The 14,781-nt window shown below is 40.1% G+C and overlaps 1 protein-coding gene across 9 annotated transcripts in view; it reads left to right on the forward strand.

Annotated features, from left to right (window-relative positions):
* Positions 1 to 14,781, forward strand: part of CCDC178 (coiled-coil domain containing 178) — a 127,925-nt gene that overhangs the window by 16,239 nt on the left and 96,905 nt on the right. For all 9 annotated transcript variants that reach the window (XM_053396263.1, XM_053396264.1, XM_053396265.1 and 6 more), the window contains 9 exons: positions 248 to 442; positions 2,732 to 2,952; positions 4,475 to 4,617; positions 7,018 to 7,171; positions 8,558 to 8,653; positions 8,748 to 8,884; positions 10,089 to 10,272; positions 12,009 to 12,071; positions 14,393 to 14,554. In XM_053396263.1, the coding sequence (XP_053252238.1) occupies positions 248 to 442; positions 2,732 to 2,952; positions 4,475 to 4,617; positions 7,018 to 7,171; positions 8,558 to 8,653; positions 8,748 to 8,884; positions 10,089 to 10,272; positions 12,009 to 12,071; positions 14,393 to 14,554 (1,355 nt within the window). The remainder of the gene's footprint in view (positions 1 to 247; positions 443 to 2,731; positions 2,953 to 4,474; positions 4,618 to 7,017; positions 7,172 to 8,557; positions 8,654 to 8,747; positions 8,885 to 10,088; positions 10,273 to 12,008; positions 12,072 to 14,392; positions 14,555 to 14,781) is intronic.

Below are 14,781 nucleotides of genomic sequence, written 5' to 3' on the forward strand. Positions count from 1 at the left end.
GGGCTGCCCCGAGTCACACAGCAACTTACTGTAACAACTTCATGGTGAGTTCTGGCACCTATTTTTCTGGGGGGAAAGCACTGTTTAATGTTGTATAAACTGTATTTTTGTGTGCCTGGTTCTAGGACTGTGTATGTGACATGCTAAAAACTTGTTAAAAATGCATCTTGGACCATGCATTTTAGATAAACCTGAAATGTGAAACAGTGCCACAAATATTTCTACCTCCTTTTTTTAATTTCAAAAGACGTCCAGCCTTTAAAGCAGAAAACAACAGCTGTTCTGGCAGAGGTCACAGAATTAGTTATGAGATTAGAAGAGGAACGTAAAAGGGCTGCAGATGCTTTAAAGTTTGAGGAAAACCGCAGAAAAAAGCTATACCTAAATGCTGATATCCTGTCACGCTGGAGGCTGGAACAGCTTCCCATAGCTGTTCAAAGAGGTATGGAAATTAACCTTGTAAATCAGGTGTGAGAAACTTTTTCAGACTTACTTGAATATGACCCCCAAAGCCCTTTGGTACCTTAGATACTAACAAATTGATTATGTGTAAGTTGTCATGGACTGCATGAGATGCATCTTGAAGCTTGGGGTGGGTAGGAAACTGTGCAACTAGAAGACAATGAAATTAGAATCATAACATAACCTAAGAGTGGCCAATCACCAAAATCAGCTGTGTTGATAACACAGATATCATGACATTATATGCAAACCCAAGATCTGCCAGGATGAGGGTGGTGGTGGAATAGGTTTATATCTCATTGAGCCAGCTGAAGTCTCCCATCCTGGGTCAGCCTGAGATACATTAGTGTATGATTTCCATCCCCTCTCAGCTGGGGCTCATCTGAAGCTGGCTTAGCCAAGGCTACCTGAAAAATGGGGAGAATTATTCCTATTGGATCTTGTATTCCAGTGAGGCAAACTACCTTAACTTGGTGCCTTCTAGATGTTTTGCATTACAGCTCTCATTAGCCACAGCTCACACTACCAGTGGTGCACAAGGCAGTAAACCTTTCCCAATTGAACTGCTTATTCATTAATGGAGCTGCTCAAGATGAGTTTACAGGGTGTTGGGGAGATGCATAGATTTTGGACCATTCAGTAGGATTCAAGCAATGCAGTGTAAGAGAATCACCATGGAACACGAAAGCAAACTAACTCTCTTTTCCAAGTTTCTGTTTTATCGTTTATTTAGCAAGGCAGAGTTAGGTTCTTTCCTACCCCACCATTCACCTCTTGCAGTAGAAGGTGAAGCTGATGCTCTCCTCAATTCTTTTCTTGATTACTTCCTATTCTAAGATAGAAAGTTATTCAAGTGGATGGTAAATATCTCAAGTTTTCATTGCTTTAACATTCAAGAATCAAGAGGAGCAGAGGAGCCAAGGAACTCTGCTCAGAGCTATGAAATAAAAAGAGAAAGAGCAGCTTTATTTCAAGCTTGCTTCCCAGTTGCCCATGTCTTTGCTCTCACATCTACTGATAAGGGTCATAGGTGGACAACAAGGCGAAAGAAGCAAAGGGTGGGACCCATGCCCATGTTGAATACATTCTGAACACCACCAGCTCCCCAACCCCCGGCTTGTTGTGGCATCTCTCTCACTCTCACTTATGGCAGAGGTTGGGCTATCCATGACTGCCCATGACGGTTGAGGTCACATTTAGGCATTGTATGCTCACTAGCCCAGGGGTGGGGAATCCACAGGTGTTGTTGGACTACAATTCCCATCAGCCCCAACCAGCAGAGCCAGTGGTTTGGGATTATGGGAGTTGGAGTCCAGCAGCATTTGGAAGGCTGCAGGTTCTCCATCCCTGCACTAACCCACCCAGAAGCCAAAAGGAGCCACAGATGTAGCCAATTAGGGAAGAGGGGAGATTGCCTGAGGGGAAGACTGGGACTCTTTAGATGCGTGCAGAGGAGTAGGAAAGAGGGAAGGCAACCAAGAAAGGGAGAAGTGCTGAGAGAGGTGACAAAAGAGTAATAGCCAGCTCAGAGAGGGAAAGAGTGCAGACGTAGGCAGCCTCTGCCAAGGCAGCTGCTTGAAGGAGGCACATGGTAAGTGGAGAAAGGGCAAGCAAAGAGTTTGCTGGAGAGCACAAGGCTAGCTGGGCAGGGCAGCTTATTGGTAGCCCTGAAGGAAGAAACTCCAGCAGGACTTGAGAGACTTTCCTATGGGACAGCTAGAGTGACACACAGTAGAGTAAGATGCTGCAAGGGTGTGGGGAGCTTAAGTCCTGCCCATCTACACTCCTAGATGGAACTCCACCCCAAGATGTGGCCGTTTGATGCCTCAGAACCATATACCACTGTCCAAGGTCTTCCTACTGCCTCATCCCTTAATAGTGCTGGTCCACAGGATGATGAAAGAAATATGAGCAGAAAATGAGAGTTGCCTGATGCCACAAGGAGTAGCTCTGCGTGGAAGTAGCGACTCACTTGCTCCACCCTGACATCCTGGAGCGTGAAATGGCTCCCTGCTGTGACAGGATGGGTTTCCACTACTCAACTAGCAAAGATGGAAGGTTTGATGTGAGGAAAGGTACCGAACTTGGTTTCTCTTTGCCAGGGGCACAATTTCAGCAGCTGTTATATGCATAGAAGGATTATGTGAGCATATATTTAATAGGAAACTGCGTAGAGATCTGACAGCGTATCAGCTGAAATTATATGTTCCGTCTTTAAATGCAGTTGTCATAATTTTGTTATACTGCATAGCTTATTTTTCTTCTGCAGAATGGGAGAAGTGTTCACGAGATATTTCAGAATTACAATGGCATTTTGAAGAAAAGAATAATCAACTCCAGGATGCAGTAAACCAACTGACAAAAATAGAAGTAGCTAATGCAAAAGTTCTGGAGAATATAGCCTACATGAAGAAATACAGCCCTCTGCTGGGAGAAAAGCTGTCTTATGAAGGTGGTGCTATGGTACAAGTGAAAAAGATATACACACAGGTAAACAGATTAAATATTTTATTTTATTTCCCCCACACCCAATGAGTTTGGTACATGCCCTTTTCAGAGATTTTGTTCCTGTATTATTATTACATGCCTATAATGATAAAGAGAAATGTGAAAGTACAGCACCTTTTAAAGTAGGAATCTAGAAGAGTCCTAACTTATGAAATGGAAACGCAGAGTTATTATAAAAGGTAATGTATAGATTAAGCCAAACTCTTTGAAGTATATATATAACAATAAATGCTAAATTAAAAACAGACCCAACCAGAAACGTGGCTTTAAATTAATGGTTAAGTCCGCATTTTCTTTCAAACCAGGTATGACATTATGAAGTTAACAGTGCAGTCCTATGTTTGTCTGTGTAGCAATAATTTCCGTGGAGTAAGTGAGTCTTCTCAGACCAGTGTGTGTAGGTTTACAGCTTAAATAGCAATTTGAAAACTATTTAAAAGAAGGTTAACTAAAAAAAATGCTTGCTACTTTTAAAAGCAAAATAAAAGAAAGGCAAAGTTATTGGAAGAACCGTTGTTCTCATTGGTTCTATCAAAGCAGCATTGCAACTGCTGTAAAAAATCATTAGAGAAATCATTTATAATAATTTCCTAGCACACATTGATCATGTTCATACATCACAGTAAATCCGACTTTTTGGTTTATCTTGGCTTCCTGTGAACAAGCAGAGTGCTGATGCATATAGTCTGTTCTCCCATGCCTTTGGTTAATTAAACAATCTACATACATCCTTTTAAACTGGTATGTGTGTGTTTTTGTTCTTATGCTGTGTATTTTTTGTGATTTTATATTGTAAAGCACCCTGTTATCTTCAGATGAAAGGTGGTCTAGAAATTTAATAAAACAAACAAAGCCTGTATGATTAAGCAAAGTTAGATGCAACAAAACTAAAAGCGATAAAATATGTTAAATGTTTTGATGATAGTGATCCAAACTTTATTTGATTAGTCCTCCTCAAATCACTATTTTGGGAGTGGGTAGGGATTATCTAACATAGGCACAGAGTGGAAAAGTCAAGAGGAGGACATTTGTAACTTTGCTTCTTTGAAAAGTTTATGCCACAATAAATGTGTCCATCTTTAATGTACAACAGGACTTACTGCAGTAGACTAGCACTCTCAAATTATTTAAATTAGCTATGGTTATTCACACCTTCTTAATCCATCTGCCCAAAGGAAAGAACTTTAGCCACCTTCTGTTTGGGAAAGGGGAAAATAGTTGGTTGCCTAATACTCAATAAAAGTAAGCCAGCTTCCCAAAGAGTTTTAGCTGTATGTAAATTTGCAATCCTAATTCTCATTAAACTCAACTGAGATTATTTTTGAGTAAATGGACATAGGATTGGATTTTAAGTCTCAGTTTTATCATTTAAAAGGCAGCAAAGAAAAATGCAAAAGAATTAAAGAAATAACACTACACCTTTTCACAAGGAGACAAAAAAATGAGAACAATCTTATAACATTTTGAGCTTTGCACTGTCAGATTAATTTCTTTCTTTTTAAAGACCAAAACTGGATATGATGTAGTTCATGAAGAACTTGTGATGGTGAACAGTTTGCATCAAGATCTCACGGAAGAGTGTGAAAGGGAAAGAAAATATATGGCTGAACAAATACAAATAGCTGAGTCATTGTTGATGAGTTTAAAGTAAGCATTTTAATTTTTTGTGGTATTATTGTTGTTCAAGTTGTCTCTCTCCTTTTGTATATAGTCTACTACATTCTTTGGAAAGCTGTGTCTGATTAAGTTACTTCTTCCTTCCTCTTGTGTGCTTTACACATTCTCGGGATTACAGGGATTGGGCATCAAACCACATCAGTGGCTTTTAAATGTTATGTGGTGCCGATGTGGAACACTAACATTTTGCTTTGGGGTTTAGGCTTTTGCCTTTTATTTCCAGCCTCTTGGTATTTGCAAATGTTTCACAGAAACTTAAAGTTGGGAAGGACCCAAGGGTCATCTAGTCCAACCCCCTGCAATGCAGGAATCTCAGCTAAAGCATCCATGTCAGATGGCCATCCAACCTCTGCTTAAAAACCTCCAAGGAAGGAGAGTCCACCACCTCTCATGGTGGTGGTTTAGAATAATTAAAAATGTCTTCAGTATAGGGTTACTTAGTCCTTTTTTAAAACATCCTTTATCACAATGCTTTCAGCAATAGTTTCATGATACCGAGGCAAGGTAAAGCTGAGTGTAGTCAGACAAGACGGCCCATTTCGAAAAAAGCTTAAGGAACTACAGAGTGAGATCCCATGGTCAGAAATACTCAAAGAGAAAGGAGTCCAAGATGGACGGGAGTTTCTTAAAGGTGAAATATTAGAAGCACAAATGCAGACAATTCCAGCAAGAAAGGAAAGGAGCTTACAGATGAGTTGAGATTTAAGAAGGGCACGTATAAGAAACTGAAGAAAGGGGAGGAGTATACATGAGTAGCCATCAGTTGCAGGATGAATATCATGCTGGCCAAAGCTCAGAAGGAACACAGGCTTGGAAGAGAGGTTAAAAATAGTAATAAAAGTGTCTTTGGCTATGTTCAAAGCAAGAGGAAGAACAGACAAGTAGTAGGTCCTCTGCAAGGAGAAAACAGATAGATGCTGTTGGGTGACAGAGAAGGCAGAATCGCTCAACACCTACTTTCCCCCCGTCTTCACCCAAAAGGAAAGCAGTGACCAACCTGGTGATAACAGAAGAAACAATGCAAGGAGGGAGCTGCACAATCTCTGTAGTCTTTTCAGCACCTCCTGAATATCTTCCTGTTCCAACAAGCATTTTAGTTAGAAATCTTTCCCAGTCTGCACTTGTATTGGAGATGCCTTTAATATTTTAATAGTTTTATCATTTGTGTGTTTGCCACCCTGGGCTCCTTTGGAACAGAAATATTTTTCTTTTATACCACCTATCTCTAGCCTAGGTTATAGCCCATTCCCTCAATCTGTAATTGTTTGAATTGTTTTTAGAAGTTTGCATTGTATTGTTTTATTACTAAAGATATTTTTGCCACCTTGGGATCCTTTGGGAGGAACACTAAGATAGAAATTTACAAACAAACAAAATAATAAAAACCTCAACAATACAAAATCTTTAAAATAGTGGCTGTGTTCACATGCTGCTTCAAACCAAAGTTAATGCATGGTTTGCTATCGAGCAGCTTGCTGGTGCATCCTGCTTCACTCCTCCAATGCTCCTGGCTTCTTGTGTCATTCAAATCTGAGCTCATTGCTTCATTGAAACAAACCACTAGCAGTAAGTCAAGAACAAACCAGCAAGCTGCTCATTCACGTTAAACCACAGTTAAGAACTATTTGCAAATCAGGGCAGGACAAAATAGCAGCTAACTCTGCACCACCATGATTTACCAATGATGTAAAAAGTAAGGGTGGTATTCAACCAAATATTTGCTATAGCACAAGAATTAGTGCTAGTACAAAGGGAATTCTCCCTCTCCACCTCTATGCCGCCTTCAAATCTGCTCTAGAGGTTTGGGGAAACTCCCAGAACAGGAAAGCAGAGAATGCAGAGGGGTAGGAAAGCAGAGAATGTTCCATTGTGCAAGGAGAAATCCTTGCACTGTGGAACGATCTGCTTATTCCTATGTTGATTACAACCCTCTATGTTGATAGCAGATAAGCACCTTAATCTTCCTGTTTTGCTCACTTGATCCTCTCTCATCAGCTCATCCTACCTGTCAACTTCCACTACATTATAAAAAATGTTCGTTATAACAGATCAGATTGCTAGCAGAAGTGTTTCTTAACCAAGTGGCTGATGGTTAACTTACACAAATTATGCTCCTAAGAGGGAAGAGGCTAAGACTGTACTTCTAAGTACATATAACTCAGTGGGGCTTACACCTAAGTAAACATACTTAGGATCATGTTGCATATTAGAATTTGAAAAATGAAACAGATCTAATGCTGCTACATGGGCAGTGGAATGGGGCGAGATGTCTGAGAAAACCTGATTATTCTGACTGGTTTGGTAATATTTTGTTAATAAACAGCTTCTTTAGTTGGCCAGATGGATAATTTGATTCTTGCCTCTTCTTAGGAAAGAGCTTAAAGATGCTGAATTCATTGCCGATGATTTCAGTTACAAGATAAAATCAAAAATGGAAGCAGTATCACACAGTAAAAAACTTCTTGAAGAATTAAACAAGAAAGAAGCAAAGACAAAGGCTGATTTAAAGACTTGGCACGATAAAGTGAGTTTTGAATATTTATATGCAAGCAAATAAATCCTCTAGAAGTGAATGCCACATGAAGTCCTTAACACTGTGTCTATTGAAATGTTAAGTGTCCTGTAATAAGTCAAATAAATGCAAATGTTATCTAGTTAAGTGAAAAATGTTTGATAGATTTTTTTAAATAATACTGTCCAGCTTGCCAGACCCCCAGGGTCAGCAGCAGGCATGCTTGGACATCTGTTGGCACCTATACATCTGAACAGGACTCACTGTGCCTAATTTCAGCCTCTTCTGCAGTAGGTGTTAGTGGGCTCCACCAATAGTGCTGCCATCAACTAGAAGTCCTTTTTGCACTGCTAATGAGCAGCACACTGCCACTGGCCACCTCCATATCCTTACCCTGGGGTTTCTGTATGCATCCCATTTGAGTTGGGTAGCTGCTATTTTTTTTAATTTTCCCATCACACACTACAGCAGAGTGCCCACAGCAGTGTTGTTATATTAGATATACCAGGGTATTGGATTGCAGGCAGATACAGATGGCAGCTGCCTGGTGCTGAACACTTGATCAGATTCAACAGAAAGTGCACCAGCACTGGGAAATAACACTTAGAATCATAGATCCATGCAATTGTATAGTTGGACAGTGCCGGGGGGGGGCACCATAAACACTAAGCCTGGTACTCAAGCCTGGCCCTGGCCCTAGCCCTGGCCCTAGAAATTGCTTTCGTCCTATTCTCCAAAACAATGCTGGTGCCTGTGCTGTTACAAAGGCATACTAAGAATCCTATAAAGTTCTTTTTTGTGACGTCTGCAAAAAAAGTGGTTCACATTTATGTGCATTTTAAATTGGCTGCAAAACTGGATTTATTTTCCTTTTCCTCTCTTAATTTCCTTTTTTATGTTAGATTGCCCTTTTCACTTTTTTGTTTAATATGTTATGTTTAATATGTTTTGGCTATTTAAAATATTGATTTTAGGCCCTCATGAGAACTGGGGCAAGCTTTCATTTTTAGAAGTATAGACTGAAGACATTTACATTGTGCCTTCAGCCCACTCACTGACACAATGCACTTGTTTATTCTGGTTTGGAAGTTCCACTAGCCTGTAGCAGGGTAGTTAGGAGCTGTCAAAATTTTCATTTGCATCAACAGACAGAACAGGGCCCAAGTATTTTTTTATTTTTGTGTGTGACAGGGGTGGAAAAGAAAACATAATTATAACTATGATATAAGCAGCAAATACTATCTTTTCGCTAAATATAGCACTATACTGCTCCAAAGCTATAACTGAAGCTCTGAAACTACATTTTCAAGATTTTAACAAGAAATTTTACTATGATGAAAATTTACAATGTTGCAATTAAATGCTTAATGAGCAATTAAACTATCTTTTTAATGTTAGGTAAGGCTGATGACTCTGAGAATTGCTACTCAGGAAAATGAGAACAAAGTTTTAATGACTGAATATTTAGAGGAGAAGAACATTGTGGAAACATCAGTAAGCTTAAAAAACGCATACAAATTAATATGTTTTTGAGTCCATGTGTTGCAGAATTTTCATAATGTTTATCATATTCTATAATATTTCCTAGCAAGCCAATCAGAACTCTGATCTAAGCAATATGAAAAAAAGACTTAGGCATCTTCTTGATGAAATACTCAAAACACAGAATGAAAACAAACATCTTCATGATGAAAATGGAAAATTTGCGCAAAAATTCAGAGAAAGGTAAATGAAGTGGTTAATAATTGATAGACTTTCAATTAGGCTTCAAGCCAATTGAGTTGGATGTTTGGTTTCGTTGATTTTTTTTTTATTCTTACTGAAACCAGTGGAACATTCAATTTAATCTAAAGCATTTTACACATATAAGGGAATGGGGAAATCCCACATCCACGCACAGTTATTGCTGTCTTGTTCATAGCTCTTAGTTACTTTGCTCCTTGGTCCATCTTGATTCTTGAATGTTAAATGAGATGAGATTATAACTGCTCACTTGAATAGCTTCCTGCTTAGAACTGATGGGCCAGTCGCCTAATCCAGCATGGCTCGGGCGCGCTGCAGGCCCTGTGGTGAATGCCACCTGGCATTTTGTCACCCCCCTCGGTGGTGACACCGGGGGTGGCCCATCCCCACTGCACCCCCTTCCTCTGCCCCTGGCTGGATCAACCATATTTCCTTCAGGGACCTCAACCACACAGCTGGCCCCTGCCGACAGCATCTTTAAACTTGCTGACAACAGTGGATGGGTAGTGTGTTCAGGTCCACTGAAAAGGGCTACCAGTCCTATGATCAGTGTTTTCCAAGCACCAAGCATAGGGCTGGCGAATCCCCTTTTGCTGCTGTTCCCAAGCACCCATCAGCCAGATGACCATCAAGCACTGCACAATGCACTTTGCCTATCCCTCTCAAGTCAAAATATGGATCCAGACATTGAATGATCTTTTAACATAACATTTTACAGAAACTTTTGTAAACCCACTATAGACTATCATGTGATTAGTGTGAAAAGAGCAAGATTCTATCATTCAATTCTGAAATTTTTCTGAATTTAATCTTTCAAAAAACTCATCATAGGAAGCTGGAGTGAGAGTTATTTCATACATACAATGGGTTCTAGTGTAACTAGAGTAGTGATAAGTAGTTGTAATTGCGATATGTCTGATCATCCGTGCTGTGCGTCAGAATCAAATGGTTGGCACATCTGTGGAATGCTTGGGTTTGTATGAGCAATCATTAAACTTTATTTCATCAGTAGGAACACAGTGAAGTATTTCTGTAAGACGTAGGAGTTTAAAAAATCAGTTCCATCCCCATACAGAAGTGAAGTAAAATTAAGCATACCCCCCTCCAAATCCTCAGAGAGGTTCAACCTGTAATAAACTGTTGAAGATGTGTTAGTGTTGTAAGGTTTTCGGTTTTTATTTAACAGTTCAAGAAAGAGGATGGCATATCAATCAGAAATTCAGGTTTTAAGGAAAAATATTCGCAGATTGGAAGATCATTTAAAAAAGGTCAATCAAGAACTTTATTCAACTGAATTGGCTTATGATGAAGCCAGATCAAAACTGGACGAAGTGGAATATAGCCTTACAAAAGAAAAAACACGTTTCAAGGTTGTAAAAGTTATTCCATTATTATATTTTAATTATTTGAAGATGTGAAATGACTGACTAGAATGTTTCTGTGCATGTCAATTAATCTATTTAGCATCACCCTGCCATATTATTTGCAATATTTAAAGCTTGATGTAGCTTTAAGTTCTTTAGGCCTAAATAAAGCAACTGTGAGCCAGGTTTCCCAACTCCTTTGTTTGCCACTATAGCTATGACTTTAATATCAGCTTGATATGCAGAATTTAGTAGATTATAATGTTTATAGCCATGCTGTGTAAAGCTCCACCAGCTATTTTCTACAGCTCAAGATGCTGTTAAAGTACAAAAGCAGGCCAAGTCCTATTTTATGACTAGTTGGCAACCTTACTCTAAACTTTTCCCATACATCAAACTGTTTGTAAACCTATTTAGCAATTTATAACAGCAGGTATCCCAGTTCAGTTAGAGAAGCCTGTGCATATAAGCAGCCGTTTGGGTCCATTACTAATGCAGAAGCATATAGCAATGCTCATCCAAGCCTTGTTGAACTGGCTGGATGTGGATTTCAGTGGAAATAGGTATATATGCATTTGCATCCAGAGGGCCAGTAAATTGTTTGTGACTTGTTTTGCAGGGGGTGGGGATGGTCAACAATAACTGGATTAGAATCAGGGATTTAATGACTACAGTTTTGTGTAACTGAAACGTAGTTTCCCATAGAATGGGAAAGATATGTCCTGCTTTTGACCATCAGAAAGAAAGGCACATACAAGCTACCTGGAACCAGTTGTATGACTTAAAAGCCACCAGCTATTCTTTTTTGGATAATTTTTTTTAAATCTGAAAATGAGTTATTAGTCCCTCTCCACTGGACATGCAATAGCTTTCTGGTTCCCTTTTAACTTGGCATCTTATGACTTGGGGCCCTTTTTAAAAGATGATTTGATGCTACCTGAACTCCTGTGAGATTGTGCTAGCAAACTGGAAAACTGCCTTGAGGTGGTAGCTGAGGACTCTGGGAAATGAAAACCAACCAAACAGTCCTGTTTGTGGCAAGACCTCTAATGTTGTATGACATAGTTAATTATGTAATCTGAGGTTGAAGGACAGCTCAGAGAATGAATGAGCCCAATTATTTGATATGGAGACAAGACTGGGTGTTACGATTGTCTCAAATTGAGGTTTCCCTAAAGTAGGAGTGGGGAAATTCTGCCCCTCACATTTCAAGTCCACCCCCTCCCCCATCCACAAAGCAATGGGGTTAAGAATCAGCTTCGGTAGGTGCCAACAGAAGCTGTATTGTAGACCTAATTGCTTCATGGTGACGGTGGAAGAAGGAGGGAAGGCAGCTGGGAAAAGGAGTAAAGAGAGATGGGCATGGATTTGCACATGCAAGCATATGCACATGAGTATGAGGGAGAAATGGGAAATGTATCTGGGCCCCACCGACATTTCCACCAGCCTTGCCCAGTTTTGGCATGTAGCTCCTGACAGATCCCCCCTGAGGGAATGTAGCACCCAGAGGGGGGCAGTTTTCCCACCCTTGCTCAAATCATAAAATTATTCTGTATTGCCCCTCTCTCCCTCTTCCCATGGCCACATTTTTCAAATGTCATTCTATTTCCAAATTAGTAATTTTCTATCATTTAATTTACAGAATATATTTTGAAATGAAATATCTAATTTATACTTGTTCTACCTGTTGTTGTTTCTTCTTATGTGTTCCTATATAATTTTTTTATCAATTTTACTTACAGAACTTAGTAGATAATGTAAAAAAACAAATCAGAGATGAAGTAAGTGCTTGGAAGCTGACCCAGGTATGGAGAATAGATTTAAATTAACCTTTTTAAGCTGTGTTTTTTGCACATCAAAATCTTTCATTTCAGATTATATGGACTTGTATTCACAAAATCGATCATGAACATGCCATGGAAGACTAAAGCATTGACTTCAGCTGTGGAGTCAATTGATTGATATCAGTTAACTAGAAAAAGTACCATAAACTTTTAAGAAGTCCTTTCCAATCTGCCCCATTCTCTGATGAATGTTGTGCACCTGAATGAATATTGTAACAGCCAGTTACAATATCTGTGCTCATCTAAGTTCAAAACTCCCTGGTCTAACTTGAGACAAAGGCATCACTTCAGACTCACAATTTAACAGTAATGAATTAAGACGCTTGTTGAAAATAAAAGTAAAAGGTAAAGGTAAAGGTAAAGGTACCCCTGCCCATACCCCTTGACAAGGTACCCCTTGACAGACTCTAGGGTTGTGCGCTCATCTCACTCTATAGGCTGGGAGCCAGCACTGTCCGCAGACACTTCCGGGTCACGTGGCCAGAGCTGCACACGGAAATGCCGTTTACGTTTCCGCTAGTAGGCGGTCCCTATTTATCTACTTGCACCCGAGGGTGCTTTTGAACTGCTAGGTTGGCAGGCGCTGGGACCGAGCAACAGGAGCACACCCCGCCGCGGGGATTCGAACCGCCAAACATGCGATCGGCAAGTCCTAGGAGCTGATGTTTTACCCACAGAAAATAAAAGTAGAACCTTTAAAATGTTTTAAGTATCCTGAAGGCAAGAGCGAGGCTTGTTACGTGGCCTGAGCTTTTGTTCTAATCAGAGGTGGGAAATTATGCTACCATTCACCCATCAGAGATGAGGTGTTCATCTGTCCTATTTATTCTTACATGTAGTTTTGGGGCTATCTGACAATGTCCGTATACTGTCCCTTTTCTTTTGAAACTCCCAGCATCTGAGTTACGTTGCTTACTTGGCTTGTTTCTTTACCCTTACACTGTCTTTGAATTTCTGGTCGCATGTGCCATTTTCTGAGAACATGAGGCAGGTTTGTAGATTTGTTATGGTTTCAGAATCATACTGCATCCCACAGTGGGGCACAGTCTGTTGCTACACAGCGTGAAGATAAAGTCGCTCTATTTTGGAGTGACCTTGGCTGCAGTTATTGCCATTCCAGATGAAGTATCCAATGCCTTAATTGGTAATGTGTTACAGGATTGTCTTCAGCTTATGCAGTTAGCTGTACAAAGTGCTTGCAGCTATATGCCCAACCACATTATTATTAATAATAATACCCTGCCTATCTGGCTGGGTCTCCCCAGCCATTCTGGGTGGCTTCCAGCAGAATATTAAAATACAATGATTGATCAAATATTAAAAGCTTCCCTAAACAGGGCTGCCTTCAGATGTCTTCTAAAAGTCCGAAAGTTGTTTATTTCTTTGATATCTGATGGGAGGGCATTCCAGAGGGACTACTGAGAAGGCCCTCTGCCTTCTCGACCCCTGTCCCTCCTGGCTTATTAAATATAGCAGATGGGGTTTGACTGTTTGATTCCAGAGCATGGTTACCACTTCATTGTGTGAGGTGTTGCTACCTGCTGCCTTGAAAAGGTGGTTGTGCAACCTCTCTTAAAGAAACCAGCCCTGGACCCCTTGGGCTTTATGACTATTGACCAGTCGCAAATGCCCTTCTTGGGGAATGTGATGGAGAGAGTTATGGTGTGGCGGCTGCAAATGTTCTTGGATTACACCCACTATTTAGATCCTTTCCTATTTGGGTTCAGATCTGGCCATGGTACAGAGTTGGCCGTGGCTGCTCTGATTGATTACCTTTACAGAAAGTGGAACACGGGGAGGGATACCTTGTTCTTGTGTCTCTATCTTTTTGTGGCTTTCAATACCTTTAAGTCCACTGCTATTTTTCTAGAAAAAGAGGTGCCAGAACACATCACAAACACCTCCCTTGTTCTCTTATAATGGCAATGCCACCCATCTGGGAGGTGCCAAAACTGAGTTCCGGTGAGTTCCAGCTGAAAAAAGCCCTGCCTTTAACCATGGTATTCTCCTGGATCAGCTCTGTGGAATAGGAATTGTGGGTAGTTCTGATCCTACCCTGGTGGTTATGCTATGGGGTCTATTTTATCCCCAGTGCTCCCCAATGGGAAATGCTTGGTATGTACAGAGCCTTAGAAACTACCATGAATGTCAAAGTTACATTTTTATCTAAGAAAATAAGTTCTCCCAGTTATATATTTCTGAAGCAAACAGAGTATTGCTGGATTTCTTCCTTTGCTTTTGCATTTGAGCTACTTCAGTTTATGTATTTTCCTTATAAACAGAAAAGGGTTAAAGCACTGCGGACTGATCTAGAAAAAAAGTCGAAGGAATTTGAGAAGTTGCAAGAAAAGATTGAGAAGAAGTTAGCAGACATTGACAAGCTTGTGGCTGAACAAGAGGCATTGATGAAAAAAAATGATGAATCTCAAAAAGCATATTCTAAGGTAAGTTAAAACTGGCAGCACCACAGTGCTGACTCTTTCCCCCTTTCCTATAAAATGGGAGAACTTTGCTAAGCTTCACTGAAAGTGGAGGCATTCAAGTTGGCATTTGAATTAATATAACACACAAATCACTTGAAAGTCCAACTTTTGTTGTAACTACCGTATATACTCGAGTATAAGCCAACTTTTTCAGCACATTTTTAATGCTGAAAAAGCCCCCCTTGGCT

The sequence above is a fragment of the Podarcis raffonei genome, chromosome 7 (assembly GCF_027172205.1).
Source record: "Podarcis raffonei isolate rPodRaf1 chromosome 7, rPodRaf1.pri, whole genome shotgun sequence".
Taxonomy (NCBI): Eukaryota; Metazoa; Chordata; class Lepidosauria; order Squamata; family Lacertidae; genus Podarcis; species Podarcis raffonei.